Raw genomic sequence first — 18,590 nt, 5'->3', positions numbered from 1 at the left:
GTCCCACAGGGCCAGGTTGGCTATGAGCCAGTTGGAGATGCTCCTCATGTAGTAATTGTGACACACGATGCACATAGTTGCTATGTTCCCGACCACGCCCACCGTAAAAATAACGACAGAAACGCACGCGACTGCATACGCACCATAGGACTCACGCGTTATTGGATAAAATGGGTTCTTTGGTATGTGCGCGTTCTCCAGCGTGTTGAGAGGAATAATATTCGTGGTCGTTTCCCATGGATCTTCATCTGGAAACGTGAATAATTCGTAATGTGTTGTGACATCGAAAGGGAAATCCGTAGACTGGTTGAAAGCCAGGGGTCTGGTCATCGCCTCCTCCGTTGCCAGGGGCGGCCCAAACAAGGTGTGCGGCGGTTCACTCGTCTCCCGCTTTGTTCTTTCATACTTAAATGTGTTCTTCCGGCGGCGTGCAGCTGATCTTTTGAGTCTGTGGTTGCTGTTACGTCGCCCAAGCATGTTCAGTGAACTTGGTTTTGAAGAATCGTATCCACCACCTTGCGTTACCAAGGAAGCGGGCATAGCAGAATCCAACTTTTCTTCCCTGCGCTTGCAAGATGCTCGCCGGTGGCTCGCTGGAAGAGAATTCGCCGTTTCCGATTCAATGCAGTTTGAGGAGCCGTCCTGTTCGTCACCAAAACGGCTCATTATACGGGTTTCCATCGTTTTCAGTCGAAGCGAGGTTGCGTTAATACTGTTCACCAAAGTTCGGATGGCTAGCCAGAATGGCGCAGCTGTCCCGCGTGCCCTCGCATAGTCCACATGGACGTTTATTCTCTTATAGGCTCGGTACCACCGACGCGCAGCTTCTCCGCTCTCTGGACCGGTTTTGCGCTCATTGATTTGTGCGAGGTTGTTATCATTATTTCGAATGACATAAGTCAAGGTTTCAGCGTCATTCCCGATGCCCAACACAGCTTCACTCCCCAGTGAACACAATACAATTCTCAGAAGTAGCACATTCATTGTTCGAGCCACGTGGAGTGCTGTCTGGATTTAAGGCTGAATTGTACTCCAAAGAAACATTCGTAACACATCTAGCACTAAAACAAGTGAAAGCACTCAAAACTCAAGCCATACTTGACGTGCAGGTGAAACCACCGCAAATTTAGGAAAATTAACCTGACAATAAGGTTGTGCGCAAATTGCGCACATTTCAAAACAAAAACTATAAAGATATTGCGGTCAGGTTAGGTCTTGCCATCTTGTTCTCTCTTTATGATTTGAAATCCTTACCAAATGCTGCGTTCTTGTTTGGAAAAGATTTAAGTAGGTTGTCCGAATTTTCTCACATTTCGAATTTCTCGAAGTAAAAATTTAAACTTCATGACGTTACGAGCAGAAGCAGAACAATGAGGCTTGTGCTCGCCGTCCTCGGTCGGTGCAGGATCTCGTCAGGAATCACGGCGCGGGTGGGGTACACCAAGGGAGGTGCCGCGCGCTCCATCTGGAGTGGAGCCCGTGATCTGAGCGCCCCCCCTCAGGCACGGAGAGGGAAATGGCTTCCCAAGGCGGTTAAGCCCGATCGGAACACAGAAAGAGTCTGTCTCCATCACAACGAACACAGCGGCAGCCCACGGACATCATTGAATGTTGACAGACCCAGCTGCACCATGTACAGTACTACTGGGCTCTGTCGTCGCTACGATCACGTATGTACCGATTGCGCCCTTCATACCCGACTAACACTTCTGTGACCAGACCGAAACAAGCAAATAAAAGGGGCCTTATGAGTCTCCAAACACGGCTGAAAGCAAAGATGACTTAAAAATGGACAGAAGCAGAGACAAGAAATTGAATAACAAAAGCAAGAAGGGTAAACCATCGTTTATGGTTCGTATGTCTCAAGAAAAAGCTGTCTCAGCACTTTAAACCAGCCAACTTATGCATTAGCCAGAACGTGTGTGAGGACACACAGCACCTGGGACGCCACCAGTCAGTACTCGACTGGTTAGCAGGACTCCTGCAGTACATGAGCGGCCCGCTGTCAGTACCCGACTGAGCGACTCACTGTCAGTACCCGACTGAGCGGCCCGCTGTCAGTACCCGACTGAGCGACTCACTGTCAGTACCCGACTGAGCGACTCACTGTCAGTACCCGACTGAGCGGCCCGCTGTCAGTACCCGACCGAAACAAGCAAATAAATCAGGCCGGTCATTCTGTACTTGATAACTCCCCCAAACACGCTAAAGCTCAAAACTGAGGATGGGTCAGCGGAGAATGAGAACGAACGCCAGAAGAAGACGAGATGTGGAATAATTACAGACGGAACAGAAGGCCGTTTACCCATCAGCCTTTGAGTGGGTCTCGTATGAATCCCGCAAGACACAAAACGCTGTCAGCAAAGCACTCAATTACCAGCGCTGTGATGGGCGATTTAGCGCAGAACGTCTGCCTCGCGCGGACACACAGCAGCTTCACAATAGAGCAACGCCACGCAGTGAGATATTAGCTGTCTGCAAATCTGGCTTTAACCGGCAGAGACGGGAAATCTGTGACAGTAAATCAGCTTCCCCGGCCGCAGGAGGACCTGATTTATCACACAAATCACCAGCTGTGGATTTTCACATAAATCACGTCACTTTGATTGATTTTACTGAGTGCTTCTTAAAAGAGAGCAGACACCCGCCCCATCCCGTCATAAAACACCATTCCTGTCCATTGTGAAGTAAAAAAGATGTTTATTATGAATGCTCTTGGATTAAGACGGTACTGCGTAACCAATCACGAGGCTGTCTAGGGCACACGGCCCCTTTCTGAAAGTGCAGTGGAAACACGGGAAGGACAGAAACATGAAGCATGGTCTCCAAACACCGAGAGAAGTGACGAACACAGAGGACTGACAGATGGCCTATTATCCAACAGGTGATTCCTTCACACAACCACATTACCCTGTGCCGTGGGAAACACACACACACACACACTGACCATTAGATGGCAGTAAAGGGTAATGCTGCGAGATTCCTGCTTTCATGGTTCACATACAATCACTTCTAATACAGAATGCCAACAGACAACCCCACTGACTGAAACCCCTCCCTCCCTGGGAAGTGCAACAGCCAATCACACACCACCACCCCTGGGGCTGCCAGCCAATCAGCATTGACAATCAGTGTTCCCTTGCAGAACTTTCTGATGCCAGAGCGGACCTCTGCATCCCCTGATTCAATTCCTCGTTTTCCACCAGAGCTCTCAAAATTAATCTTAATTAATCTTAAGCAGGGGCTAGAAGTAAATGATCATTTTAAAGCAGAAGCTACTGCTTTCAGCACTGCCATCGGTTTGTTTTGCTGAGAACTTCTTCTACGGTCCCTTAGGGAAACATACTGCAATGTGTTAGGCAAATACACAGATTACTGCTATGTATTTATCATTATTAACACAGCGCAAATATAAGTATCATTAAATATTTAAAATTTAATTTCACAAAAATTCCACATGCACTTATGTTTTATTGCAATCTGTTGCACTTGTGTAAGAGAGGTTGCCAGGGCAGCCTGAGCGCTCCAAATGAATCCCCCAGAATTCCCCAGGAAAGCTGCTCAGTCTCTACCTGCGGCTGTACAGCAGGGCAGCCTGAACTCAGGCTCGCTGGCACTCACTGGGAATGACTCACTGGGAATGACTTGGGCTGAAACTCCAGGCAGGCTTCTAATGCGGCTTCCTGGGCCTCCGCACGCTGAATGCTGATTGGTCACTGCTCACCACGGCTGGCTCTTTAGATTCGGCTAACGGTGCTAGCGGGCCTCTGCGCTGAATACCGATGCAGTGCTTCTCCCCAGCCTCGTTATCCCCGATCGATACCCGGCTCCGGACACGCTCACCCCAGGAGCCCTGACAGTGAAACTGATGTGCTTTTCTGCGCCGCCCACGCCTTCGGTCCTGTGATTACCGCTGGCGACCTTGGTTCCACTGCCCCCTGCTGGGCGGGGCTGCTGCGGGCGGGCCTGCGGCCACAGAATTGATTCTCCAGCTGCCAGAAGTCTGCGCTGAAACTGTGAGTGCACTGCAGAGAGAGGAAAGAGCGATTAACACTGACACTGAGGAGACCTGCTGCATTATTAAAACCATGTTTGATAATGCAGCAGATGCCTGCTTCATCTCAAAGCAGCACTATAACGCCAAAGCAACAGCTGTGCAGTGGACTGATGCCAAAGTTGTTGGATGGGGTTGAGGTCAGGGCTCTGTGTCGGCCAGTCAAGCTCTTCCACACCGATCTCAACAAAACCATCTCTATATGTATCTTGTGATTGTATGCTATAGCTTTAAGATTTACCCTCACTGGAACTAAGGGGCTGAGCCCAAACCATGCAAAACAGCCCCAGACCAAGGGGCGTCCAGATACTTTTGGCCACACAGTGTCTCTCTCTAATGTAACCTGAGTATCAGTGTGATCCAAACCCGCCCTGTGGCTCAGCTGAGCCTGGCTGCTTGCTGCCGTTACACTCCCAGCTGGTCTTATGTAATGTATGCGTTTAATCGTTCTACTCACCGCACACGCAGGTGACATTTTCGTTGCCGTGGTAACGCGGCACCTGCAGCCTGCATCACGGAAAACGGGCTGTGCCGCGGTCCCGAGAGCTCTGTGACGGACAGGAGGCTCGGGCAGGGCGTGGCCTGGCCCCTCCCCTTGCATGCTGGGTTCGCCTGCCAGAGACACTCTGAGGGACGGTGAGTGACTGGATCAGCCCAAGAGCCCAGGGGTCTGAGGTGGGCACACTGCTGCAACATTCATTAGACATTCTAGATGAGTACCTTCTCCAAAGGACAGGATCAGTATCCAGCAGGCTTCAACCCTGCAACCTCCCAGCTAAGACCTTCAAACGTAATGCTGGAGGAGCACAGAGGCCAGGGGGACCTGTGAGAGCTTCAGCACCACGGACAGCAGCACCCTCACTCACAGCCAGCCACAGCTGAGGCTGACTCTGGATCAGTACAGCAGCACCCTCACTCACAGCCAGCCACAGCTGAGGCTGACTCTGGATCAGTACAGCAGCACCCTCACTCACAGCCAGCCACAGCTGAGGCTGACTCTGGATCAGTACAGCAGCACCCTCACTCACAGCCAGCCACAGCTGAGGCAGATTGTGGGATCAGCCTAAGCAGTGTTTCTGCTGCATTGTCAGGCTGGGCCGTGTGAGACACAGGGCCTGCTGCACACAGCCGACTCTCCGCAGCCCTCCCCTCCTTCCTGTTTCTAAATTTCAAAAGACAAAAGCCTGTTTGTAAACTCCACATCGATTTATTTTCAGCTGTAAGTCTTTGTTTCCCTTCTGTGTTGTTCTCACGCCCCAAAGAGAGGCATAAAATGGGTTTCGCCAAATCGCACATTTCCTGGCACTCGCCGCTTCATCCCCTCCCCACCCAGCATGGCTGAAGAGCTGCATCTGCCCACCTCATGAATAAGTGATGGAGGAGTCAACCCTGCACACAGCACTACAGCAACACCACTGACAATAACAGTACAAACTCAGGGCCAAATTCTAAACGGCCACAACTACCACCCCCGCCTCTTCACTCTGTTCACTCAGTCCAGCCGCTCTCGCCAAAATCATCTCGGCACAAAATGGCGGCGCTCCGAGCCCCACTCCGCAGACCCGCGCGCTCGGCTCCCTCCTTCACTGGCAGCGTCACAGTGGGGATTCAGAGCGGTGTTGTGTCCCGTTCTCCCGCTGTCACGGGCTCTTACAGCGCCGGTCGGGCGGCGGGGCTCCGGGCCAGAGCCGGGGAGAGGGCGGGGCTCCGGGCCCATCCCACCTCTCCAATCCCGCCCTAAACCCGCGCGGGGCTGGCGGCCGGGGCGGCTCCTAAATCAGCGCCTCGCCCCTGGAGGTGCTCAGCCTGAAGCCCATTAGGCGCAGATTTGTGAGTCTGGATTGATCTGGGGCTGCTCTATGTGCAGCGCTATCCGGAAGCCTTGCCCCCGGGGCCTACGATGGACCCGCGCTCCTGCACCCGTAAGAGCGGCTCCCACCCCCCGGCGAAGTTTCATTCAGCAGACAGAACGGAGCGTTACGTTACAGCTGTACGCGCCCTGCGACCCGCGCCAGCCCGCAGTGCATTCTGGGGAAACGCGTCCGCGTGTACGCGCAGCTAATTAAGGCACGAGAGCCGTTAAGCCGAGGTGATTGGCTGGAAAAACGACTGGCGGGATGCGTGTGGCGTCTCTCGGGGAAACGCCGTCCGACTGTCAGCGTGGAGGCGCCGCAGCGCCGGGGATGGACAGCAGAGGGCGCTGTCGGGCAGCGTGAGCGGGGGGGGAGGAAAGGGTCCCTGCTGGGCTCACGGACAGAAGCTCCACTCACAGCCCAGCAGTGGGTTCCAGAATAAAAACAAGGGCAGGGAGGCGTAATTAATTACACTGCATTCAGACTGAGAGGATGCCTCTATCTGCAGCCTGATTACAGCACATTCACAAAGCTTCAGCTGAGAGCAGACACGACAAAGCACTGCCAGCGCTGATACTGATGGTGGAAGCTTCCAGAACCAAATAAACTGCAAGCTACATGTGGAAAGAAAGAGCACCACGCCTACCTGCAGGAGCCAACATGTCTGCTGTTCAGTCACTGAGACCGCTTTAGTACCCTGTGAGTTAAATAAGCCTCGACTGCTTCTGTGAGGAAAGTAAACCCCCAAGCATGTTCTTGGCATGTTCTTGGCATGTTCTTGGCATGTTCTTGGTTTGTTCTCGGCATGCTCTTGGTTAAGTGTATTGTATGCCCTTGGTAGAATCGACACTTCTTAAGGGATTTATTTACAGATACATATCGGCCTTCCCGGAGAATGTATAATTTCCAATCCAATCACATATAGATGTGGGCTGATAAGTGTAGCGTAGCGCTGCTGAATGTGCTCTTTCCTTTATGAGGCTCATACGCTATAATCACATGTTTACACTGAGCGCTCCATTCCCATTTTATCTGCTCATCTACAGCAACATCTCAGCGTCTCACACACCAGCCTGCAGCAGGGAACGCAACTCAGAGATGATGTCAGACACACACACACACACACACACACATCATACCAACACACACACACACACACACAAACACACACACACACACATCATACACAAACACACACACATATGCTCAAATACACACACACACATACACACAGCCTCCTTTAGTAATATCCTTTCTCTGTCCTTCCCTCACACCCTCTCAGACTCTGCTTGATTCTGCTCTCACTCTCTAATCCCTCTCTCTCTCTTTCTCCCAGCATGAGGAATTGATTGGCAGATGTGTGGGTAGGACGTAGCAACAGTAGGATAGCAGTGGGCAGATGCCCTGCTACTATCAGTCTGAAACAGTGTGCCTGTGCCACCCCCCTACCCCCCATACACACAGCCCAAACAGTGCCCTGTGCCACCCCCCCTACCCCCCATACACACAGCCCAAACAGTGCCCTGTGCCACCCCCCATACACACAGCCCAAACGTGCCCTGTGCCACCCCCCTACCCCCCATACACACAGCCCAAACAGTGCCCTGTGCCACCCCCCCTACCCCCCATACACACAGCCCAAACAGTGCCCTGTGCCACCCCCCCTACCCCCCATACACACAGCCCAAACTGTGCCCTGTGCCACCCCCCCCCATACACACAGCCCAAACGTGCCCTGTGCCACCCCCCTACCCCCCATACACACAGCCCAAACTGTGCCCTGTGCCAACCAAACCCCCCCCCCCCCCAGCCAGCCGTCCACCTACCCCCCATACACACAGCCCAAACTGTGCCCTGTGCCACCCCCCCATACACACAGCCCAAACAGTGCCCTGTGCCACCCCCCTACCCCCCATACACACAGCCCAAACTGTGCCCATGCCCCAGACACATTGATACCCACAATGCATTGGGGACAGACACACACAATCCCACAATGCACTGGAGACAGACACACTCTGAGACTCTCACACTATCTGACATCTCATATCTCGGTATCAGACAGCAGTGTTAAACCTCATATCTATTATGTGCTCAGTGGCACTCTGTTTGTAAATTGGAGATCAACTCAATCTTGTATGAGGCGCAGCAGATGAGAGCTATTTTCAGTATCAGGCCCTGTATCTCTCTATCAGACATCTGAGCTCAGTGACACGCCGCTAGGCAGGGCTATCCAATCAGACACATCCCAGGCCCTCTCAGCACTGCAGAGAAGAGAAGAAGTGAACAGCATTTAAATGCAACACAAATTGTGCTACCCAGATTATCCAAATACACACACCTATATTATTTACTGATATTACTCATATATACAGCTACATATTCGCTGAGGCAGAAAATCAGAATATCTCAGTAAATATGCAGTTATATATGAATTATCTCAGTAAATAAGTGGCTGTATATGTGAATTCACGGCATTGTTAATCCCAAAGTCACCGTGGATCAGGGCATCACTAAGCATATTAGTATGCAGGCTGAGCTGTTAGGGATTAAGGACATGACAAGCAGACAGGTGAGAAAGTGCTCCATAATAAAAAGTCTGAGTAAAGAAATCATCCCTGACTTCCTTCATTTTCAGCTGTGCTGCAGCATTAGCAAAGTCAACCTTTCTGCAAACAAAGTGACTTCAGCTCAAAGTCAGATAAAAACAGCAGTGACGCCACAGGTGGATTAAGACCTTCCTCAGCACAGAGGAACACTGCTTTCTTTTCTGTCCTTTTGTGTTTTAATCGCCATTCCCCACGGCAGCCTGAGGGTCCCCAAAATGCCGCGGCGTCCTCCATCCTGTCAGAAGGACGCGAGTGAGCGTGCTCGTTCTCTGGAGCACGCAGTACCCTCCCCCCTCCCCCCCCGCGCCCACACCTGACCAGAGAGGGCGCTGTTTCACACAGAGACAGGGAAGGTCCTGCTGACCGGAACTCCACCTCCAGACTGACACTGCGCCCAACTGTCAGCCCTAACTGGTCTGGCAGCATTCTGTACCCACAGGACTGTGTGACAGTGCTAACCCCAAGCCCCACTCCACGCCCTGCACTCCACTGCTCTTATGAGGCACTAGCGTCTCTACCACAGTGACACAGAGCCAGCCGCTAACAGCTGCCCCACTTAGATCAGCATCCAGCACCACCACCAGAAACAGGCTGATGTATATCTGCAGGGCTGGGACCTCTTCTCCCGCCCAGCAGGGTCTGGAGTCAGAGCAGAGTTCTGCCAGCTGACCCTGCTCTGCACAGGACCCAGGACGCACATTCGGTCAGACAGCGCAAGCTTTCGTAAATCAGCCAAAAGAGAACAGACTTGGCTACTGTTTCACAGATAAACGCTTTTCTCTTCAAAAGCTGTAGCGACTCAGTGTGTGGGAGGCAAAGGGTCATCGCCTGCAATGAACTCTGGGTAATGGTTCATACTGGCAATGTCTCATGTAATGGCTGGTGGCAGTTGGAAATCTATGGGGGAATCAGTCAGTTTCCTTTAAATCTTGCTTGACAAACTGCAAATATCTTTTTGTGACCCCAGGAAACACATGCAGTACATCTTAAAAAAGCTGGAATGCAAATAGAGTTTCTGGCAGCATTGCACAGCTTATGATCAATGGCACAACATGGTCAAAATTCATGCAACAAAAAGGCATGTAATTACAAAAAGGTCACAGCTTACAACTGCGTTTTGATATTGGATACAAGTGGCAGTACTAAATCTTACCCAGTGACTGTCAGTGCTGTTTTGAGACTGAGAGTCAGAGAGTCCTCATAGCTTATGAGCACCCTATGAAGGCTCATAGATCCATAAGGTTATGAGTACCCAGTGAAGGCTCATAGATCCATAAGGTTATGAGTACCCAGTGAAGGCTCATAGATCCATAAGGTTATGAGTACCCAGTGAAGGCTCATAGATCCATAAGGTTATGAGTGCCCTGTGAAGGCTCATAGAGTAATACGGTTATGAGTGCCCTGTGAAGGCTCATAGAGCAATAAGGTTATGAGTACCCAGTGAAGGCTCATAGAGCAATAAGGTTATGAGTACCCAGTGGAGGCTCATAGAGCAATACGGTTATGAGTACCCTGTGAAGGTTCATAGATCCATAAGGTTATGAGTACCCTGTGAGGGCTCATAGAGCAATAAGGTTATGAGTACCCAGTGAAGATTCATAGAGCAATAAGGTTATGAGTACCCAGTGAAGGCTCGTAGAGCAATAAGGTTATGAGCACCCAGTGAAGATTCATAGAGCAATAAGGTTATGAGTACCCTGTGAAGGCTCATAGAACCAGAAGTGTAGGAACATGACAGGTGAGGCTAACTCTCTGTTCAGGGCTTTAAATGAACAATGAACTCTTTGCTTCAGAGCCGAACAGCTCCACACTCAGACGAGGTGCATATTTGTCAAGGCTGTCGCCCAGAAATAAACTTTAAGTAAACTCAAAATCAGAAGAAGCGCCACAATAAATCATTTCTATCCTGTCATCTGCGCCTGGATGTCACCGCAGCACAGCGTCTCCGTGGAGACCGCTGCATTGCACATTAAGCAGCACATTTGCCACTGGCTCTGTTAAAATGCTTATTCCCCTGGGGAGGGGGGGGGACTTCAATAAGCAGTGCTTCCTTCAAATTCGAAGATAATGAATTTTCACACAGTGGATCTATACGGCCAATCACACGGCTGTGTAGGCCTGCTCATATTAACAGTGTGACGGTGCTGCTCAGCACACAAACTCCAAAAACAGCACAAAGCACATTCTGAGGCTTCGGTAACCAGCGCAGATTCAGAAATATCCCAGCCAGCGTGTGACCACCCCCCCCCTCCTGTACTTACCAACACAGAGTCCCCTTTAGAAACACAACAACACGATTACTATTACTTTAAAGAAAACACTGCTTATGATTCCTAGTATAAAATAAAAGGATACTAATATGATTATGATGATGAATAAATAAACAGCAGACTCAGGTTCTGGAGAGCAGGATGCTGTTTGATATGTGACCGGTCCAGTTTTAGAACCGTCCCACAAAGACACCTTCCCAGGGGCGGAGTTTTCTCACAGAACCCGTCCACAAGCAGACTCATTAAGACAGCACAATGGGATCAGGGAATCTGTCTCACATTCACATCAAGAAACTCACTTCAAATCAATTCCTGATCGATTTAAAAAAGCGAGAGTTAGCACACGCTCTGAATGCCAATGAGGGTCTGGAATATTGGGAGCCAGTATGTAAAAGGTGCCCCCCTTGCCCAGCCACACACCCTCGCCCCGCCCCCCCAGCTCCCCCCACCCAGCCCCGCCCCCTCGCTGTGCGTATGGGTGGGTGTGTGCGTGCGCGTGTATACATGTGCGTGAGTGAGTGTGTATGTGTGTGCGTGTATATACGGTGTATGTGTGTGTGTGTATACATGGTGTGGGTGTGCGTGCGTGCGTGCGTGCGTGCATGCGTGTGTGTGTGTGTGTGTGCATGTCTTGCTACAGTGGCCGTGCTCCAGCAGATGGCGCTGTGGAGCTGGTGCTCAGGAAGTGTAAAAATAGGTGAGAACGGGAGAACGGACCGCATGGCTGTCATGTGACCGCTTTAAATAAAGCTGACGCAACGCTGCATCACACCAGCGCTCCACATTCCACACCAGCACCGCTCAGAGCAGAGGATGCAGGGAAGGAAAGAGAGAAGAGGAGACCGACCGGAACAGCACAGAAACACAGCAGAGAGGGTCTGAGAAAACCTGAGACATCAGCCCCTCTCCTCTCTCTCTCCCTCTACACATCGCTCTCATCCTGAGCACCCGAGGCTGTCCACCTCCAGCCAGCTCAGGAACCAGGCGGCAGCGTGTGGGACCAGATACAATCTCTACAATAATTACACTGAAGTATCAAATATAATCAGATATAATACAATCAGATAGAACCTCAAGAGATAATTGACACCCAAGTATCAAAACATAATTAGGAACTGAGAGGAAGAGAGAGAAAGAGAAAGGGAGGGAGGGAGAGAGAAGGAGAGCCAGAGAGAGAGAGGGAGGGAGGGACCGAGAGAGAGAGAGAGACAGAGGGAGGGAGAGAGAGAATGAAACAGAGTGTAATAAAATCAGAGGGCCTCGATGCGTGGTGGTCTTGGCCAGTGAGAATGAACTCCAGCGGGGCAAAGATAATCTTTTCTTCAGGCAGAGAGATTCGCCTGGCCTCTCGACCGTCTGGCACCGCTCCTTTAAACAGCTTTGAGAGCAGACACAAATGAAGGGAGATAACACTGCATTAATCATTTTACAGAGAGGATTACTCTGCACTGAAGAGAGGCTTTTTACCCACACAGCTCCACAGATGCTGCTCGTGTCACAACATCATAAACCTCATTCTCACTTTAATAGCCCCACTTCTGCTAAGCTTGGAGCGATGCCTGGTGTGTGTGTGCGTGCGTGTGTGTGTGTGTGCGTGCGTGTGTGTGTGTGTGTGTAACACCAGCATCAGACTGCTCTCCTTCAATCTTTCACAAGGGCTACAGCCCTGTATATGTCTATATGTCTACTGTACTTCAGACAACATGTACTCACCACTGGGCAGACTGCCTAAGATTCAAAGAGCCTAATTCAGACTGTCAGAGTATGTGGTCATTTTGCACAGTAACGCCAGAAGCAATGTATGCAGATTTTGTGCTTTTATAAAGCATGCTTCATTTGCGTCCCATTTGGAAGCTCATACCTCAGACCACCCCACCCTTTCAGCAGGGCTCGGGCAGCAGCTGTGTGGGCACATAATGCAGTTTTTACACTAGTGTGACTGACTGACAGATCCTGCATTACAGTGCATATCATAGGGCAGGGTGCGTATTGCTATAATCTCAGAAGGATATGAATATGCATCTCCAAAAACATGCCTGAAACAAACAGTCACCTGCAAACACAACCCAAAAACAGGGGGGGGTTAGGGTTAGGGTTAGGGCACTCTGCACAGGCACCCTGATGCAGATTCATTTATCAGCATCGCTGAAGATTGCAGTTGAGGTTTGGAAATAAAACATCCAAAAACTTTGTTTCAATCCATAAAACTGAGCTATTTTTATTATTAACTGCGTATTAGTGTGACGCATACTTTAACCTATGAGACCAATGATTCTCCTTGCTTTTAATAGCAATAACTCCGTAGCTCAGTCATCGCTTGTGTATTAAACTGCGCTGTGTTTGCTGCAGAGCAGAACAGAAACGGCACACGGGAGATGTACCTGTCCCTTACTGCTTCTCTACGAGCGCTTCAGCATGCTCACAGGGCTGAGGCAGAGCGGCAGGTTTAGGGTTAAACACGCGGCTGAGCGCTGAGCTCGCTGCTGCTCACAGGGCTGAGGCAGAGCGGCAGGTTTAGGGTTAAACACGCGTCTGCGCTGAGCTCGCTGCTGCTCACAGGGCTGAGGCAGAGCGGCAGGTTTAGGGTTAAACACGCGGCTGAGCGCTGAGCTCGCTGCTGCTCACAGGGCTGAGGCAGAGCGGCAGGTTTAGGGTTAAACACGCGGCTGAGCGCTGAGCTCGCTGCTGCTCACAGGGCTGAGGCAGAGCGGCAGGTTTAGGGTTAAACACGCGTCTGCGCTGAGCTCGCTGCTGCTCACAGGGCTGAGGCAGAGCGGCAGGTTTAGGGTTAAACACTCGTCTGCGCTGAGCTCGCTGCTGCTCAAGGGCTGAGGCAGAGCGGGCAGGTTTAGGGTTAAACACCGTCTGCGCTGAGCTCGCTGCTGCTCACAGGGCTGAGGCAGAGCGGCAGGTTTAGGGTTAAACACGCGGCTGAGCGCTGAGCTCGCTGCTGCTCACAGGGCTGAGGCAGAGCAGCAGGTTTAGGGTTAAACACGCGGCTGCGCTGAGCTCGCTGCTGCTCACAGGGCTGAGGCAGAGCGGCAGGTTTAGGGTTAAACACGCGGCTGCGCTGAGCTCGCTGCTGCTCACAGGGCTGAGGCAGAGCGGCAGGTTTAGGGTTAAACACGCGGCTGAGCGCTGAGCTCGCTGCTGCTCACAGGGCTGAGGCAGAGCGGCAGGTTTAGGGTTAAACACGCGGCTGGCGCTGAGCTCGCTGCTGCTCACAGGGCTGAGGCAGAGCGGCAGGTTTAGGGTTAAACACGCGGCTGAGCGCTGAGCTGCTGCTGCAGGCTGCGAGGTAGCACTCAGCTGCCTGCTCACAGGGCTGAGGCAGCGGCAGGTTTAGGGTTAAACACGCGGCGGGCGCTGAGCTCGCTGCTGCTCACAGGGCTGAGGCAGAGCAGCAGGTTTAGGGTTAAACACGCGTCTGCGCTGAGCTCGCTGCTGCTCACAGGGCTGAGGCAGAGCAGCAGGTTTAGGGTTAAACACGCGTCTGCGCTGAGCTCGCTGCTGCTCACAGGGCTGAGGCAGAGCGGCAGGTTTAGGGTTAAACACGCGGCTGAGCGCTGAGCTCGCTGCTGCTCACAGGGCTGAGGCAGAGCGGCAGGTTTAGGGTTAAACACGCGTCTGCGCTGAGCTCGCTGCTGCTCACAGGGCTGAGGCAGAGCGGCAGGTTTAGGGTTAAACACGCGGCTGAGCGCTGAGCTCGCTGCTGCTCACAGGGCTGAGGCAGAGCGGCAGGTTTAGGGTTAAACACGCGGCTGAGCGCTGAGCTCGCTGCTGCTCACAGGGCTGAGGCAGAGCGGCAGGTTTAGGGTTAAACACGCGTCTGCGCTGAGCTCGCTGCTGCTCACAGGCGCTCAGCAGAACGGGTCCGAGCGCCGGGGGTTGGTCCAGGCGGTGAGACTGATAAACGCTGATTTGCATTTGAATTTGAATTTGACAAAAAGGAGGAGCCAGATTAGAATCTGTGGGCCCACAGAGAAAGGGAGAGTCTCTCTCTCTCTCTCTCCCCCTCTCCCTCTCTCATTTCCACTGTACTGTTGTCAGTCTGAGGCACAATACCTCCATTCGTCCTCCTCTCTCCTTCTCTCTCAATTCAGTTCACCTCCATTCAAACTGAGCCCCATTGGCATGACAATAAATAAAGCTTGTTTCCCAAGCAGGCGAGCAGCGATGTAAAGTGCAGTGATTCGTGCTGGTGTGCACACACACAGCTATATTTAATATCTGCCTGTCTTATTAGTTTGTTTACCTGCTTTCCCGAAGGAAATAGCAGGAGGGTTCATATCCACCTGCAGACGGGCGTCTTCTGGAGTTTTGAATGAGGGTAAATTAATTTTTGCAACAGTGGAAAAACAGACATGCTGGGGGTCAGGCAATTATTTCCGTTTTTGAGCAAGAAAATAGGAAGCATGTCCTGCAGTCTGTCCCGCTGTCTGTCTGTTTCTCTGTCTTTCGACTGCGCAGCTCAACGATTTAAAAATATTTACCCAATCAGACTAAGACCCTGAGTCTGTATTAGAATCTATCTTCTAATTTATTCTAAGATTTGCTGCTAATTTATGGCTTCTCCCGTGCATTTTCATCATTACCTCTAATTACATCTAAAATAGATATGACATAAAGAGTGAAGTTCATTAAACTGCATTAGCAATGCACTTTTCATTAACGTCAAACAACCGTCAACCAGAATGAATTTTTAAAATGCGACATAAGTCTGTATCTGTAAATAATCAGTAACCAAAAAATAAACTCTTCCCACAAGTATTATTTTAATTCTTTAATAAACTGATGAACGTTTAAGTATTGCCTTCATTCTAAAAATGTGAATAACGCGGGTTAATTACAATTCATTTAGTCAGAATTTCCTATGATACAATATTATGAAGATTTTTAATCCAAAGCGACGTACAATAAGTGCACACTGAAGGTCACTGGAACAACTAAAAACCACAGACCGCCGCTCCAAACGACCTGACTCAGACGCCTAGCCTCCAGCACAGACCCTGGCCCTCAGCACGACCGCCTCCTCCAGTACAGACGCCTGGCCTCGTACAGACCCTGGGCCCTCCAGCACAGACCACCTGGGCCCTCCAGCACAGACCACCTGGCCCTCCAGCACAGACCGCCTGGCCTCAGCACAGACCCTGGGCCTCCACAAGACCACGGGCCCCAGAACCGCCTGGGCCCTCCAGTACAGACCGCCTGGCCTCAGCAGACCCTGGCCTCCAGACAGACCGCCTGGGCCCTCCAGCACAGACCGCCTGAGCCCTCCAGCACAGACCGCCTGGGCCCTCCAGCACAGACCGCCTGAGCCCTCCAGTACCCTGCGTGTCACCCTGTGGAGCGGCTGGCCACGGTGGGCACTGACGCGGTCCGGGTTCGATTCGCGACCGTGGGGCTAATCCGCGCGCCACAGCGTGGTGCCTTAACCGATGAGCCACCCAGCAGCCCCCATTAGGCCCAGCTATGTGCAAATCAATTTCTGCAAAGTTCAGATGCCACACCCCCTGAAGGGCAGGCCACGCACACACTTCCACCGGCCCTGCGGGTGAGCGGCAGGGTGAGCGGCAGGGTGAGCCGCAGGGTGAAGAGGAGTGGGGAATGGCCCTCACTGCGGAGGGGAGAGTGTTCACACCACATCTGTGCATTTTTTCAAAAACGTGCTGTGTGCTTACCAGACACAGGGCACAGATATAATCTCCAGTGGGGGCTCAATGTAATTTACTAAATCAGCGAGGCTGATGGGAGTACATAAGACCGAGGGTAGGAGCAGACAGTAGCATGAGATCACATGACCCTGGCGTGCAGTCCTGATATGTGAGCTAAACCTTCATGAAGAGTAGCTTTCTTGGAAGGTTTTTTCAATAATTCAAAGTCAGCGTTCTAGAACTCAACTGCTTTGTATTATCATTAGTGATTGTGACATCAGCATCAGAATGTTGGGTTCAGAACATTCCAATCACACATCTGTGACCTCACAGATAGAAGGCTGTGCTCTGATGCGTAGGGGGCGTGTCCCTCTCGCTGCTGAAACCCTTCTCCTGCAGCTCCCGGGGCTCTCTGAGGCGTCTGACACCCGTGCCCGCCCCCCACTCAACCTCTTGGGCCGTGTCGCTGAGTAAATGGATTTCGGGGCACAATGCAACAGTTTTTAACAGCAGGTTTCAGCTTGACGATGCTGTTTGAGCTGAGCTTGTAGGGGGACTGGTGCTCAGCAAAAGGGGAAGAGGACTACTGCACAATACATTAAGCCCAATGAAACAGCCTGGCTGAGGATAAAGACACAGTGTAACAACGCTTTTTTAGGGTCATCAGTTTCCAGTGGCCCTGCTCCAGTCTGCACGCGTGTGTGCGTGCGTGTGCGCGTGTGCGTGCGTGCATGTGCGCGTGTGTGCGTGCGTGTGCTCGTGTGCGCGTGTGTGCGTGTGTGCGTGCGTGTGTGCGCGTGTGTGCGCGTGTGCGCGTGTGGTGCATGCAGCATGTGCACATATATGCGTGAGCTTTCTTTGTTTGAGTTTTAAAAAAGCCAAAACAACACTAGTGATTCTGGTTTCTGTATGTCTTGGGTGGCTAATTTTCTTTTCAAAGAAAAAAAAAAAAAAAAAAATTGGTAATCGATTTTTTGGCCTTTCAAAATGTTTACTCTGGTCTCAACAGGTAAATTACCTCTTTCATGTAAACCAAATAAAAAAATAAAAACAATAAAGCAACACAATATTACAGCCATTCGCAGCTCTGCGTTTCTGTACTCTGACTAGTCCATACGCCAGCCCATTAGAGGCTGGAGAGTGAGGGGGGGGGGCACGTTGAATGCCCCCCCCCCCCCCCCCGAGTGCTTTCACCGTGTTCTTAAATAAAACCATGTCTCCATTCAGACGTGTACTGCAGCCTCATTAAAAAACGTCTTTAGAAACACGCCAAAATACACAGGCGGTGAGAGCCTCAACAATGAGCAGAACGCCACAAGGCCCCCCCGGCCAGCGTTCAGCCACCCCCGGCCTCCCCCTCCTTCACACTCAGACAGCGGTGTTCAGGCTCCTTCCCCTCCCTCACACTCAGACAGCGGTGTTCAGGCTCCTTCCCCTCCCTCACACTCAGACAGCGGTGTTCAGGCTCCTTCCCCTCCCTCACACTCAGACAGCGGTGTTCAGGCTCCTTCCCCTCCCTCACGCTCAGACAGCGGTGTTCAGGCTCCTTCCCTCCCTCACGCTCAGACAGCGGTGTTCAGGCTCCTTCCCCTCCCTCACACTCAGACAGCGGTGTTCAGGCTCCTTCCCCTCCCTCACACTCAGACAGCGTGTTCAGGCTCCTCCCCTCCCTCACGCTCAGACAGCGGTGTTCAGGCTCCTTCCCCTCCCTCACACTCAGACAGCGGTGTTCAGGCTCCTTCCCCTCCCTCACACTCAGACAGCGGTGTTCAGGCTCCTTCCCCTCCCTCACGCTCAGACAGCGGTGTTCAGGCTCCTTCCCCTCCCTCACACTCAGACAGCGGTGTTCAGGCTCCTTCCCCTCCCTCACGCTCAGACAGCGCTGTTCAGGCTCCTCCCCCTCCCTCACGCTAAGACAGTGGTGTTCAGGCTCCTTCCTCTCCCTCACGCTCAGACAGCGGTGTTCAGGCTCCTCCCCCTCCCTCACGCTAAGACAGTGGTGTTCAGGCCCCCCCCTCCTCCATTTCCGCACTCAGTGCAGGTTCAGGGGAATGAGAGCTCACTCAGTTATTCAGCAGAGAAGATAATGCACATTTTTCTGAATCGGACACCAAAGCAGACGTGAAGGCGCTGTGGCTGCAGGGCCCAGC

At 51.9% G+C, this 18,590-nt stretch overlaps 1 protein-coding gene across 6 annotated transcripts in view; it reads right to left on the bottom strand.

Moving 5' to 3' along the window:
• The window catches only part of LOC135245677 (prosaposin receptor GPR37-like), a 75,560-nt gene that overhangs the window by 5,489 nt on the left and 51,481 nt on the right, over window positions 1-18,590 (bottom strand). For 4 of the 6 annotated variants that reach the window (XR_010327332.1, XR_010327335.1, XR_010327333.1 and 1 more), the window contains one exon: window positions 2,542-4,025. Coding sequence is in view for 1 of the 6 variants with exons in the window: in XM_064318903.1 (XP_064174973.1) it covers window positions 1-984 (984 nt within the window). In the remaining 5 variants the exon portion in view is untranslated. Of the gene's footprint in view, window positions 4,026-4,511; window positions 5,677-18,590 lie in introns of those variants that run through there. The other 2 variants (XR_010327337.1, XM_064318903.1) reach the window with 2 other exon arrangements.

This window comes from Anguilla rostrata, chromosome 19, assembly GCF_018555375.3.
Source record: "Anguilla rostrata isolate EN2019 chromosome 19, ASM1855537v3, whole genome shotgun sequence".
NCBI classification, from domain to species: domain Eukaryota; kingdom Metazoa; phylum Chordata; class Actinopteri; order Anguilliformes; family Anguillidae; genus Anguilla; species Anguilla rostrata.
This window is presented reverse-complemented; position numbering and strand designations above follow the sequence as displayed.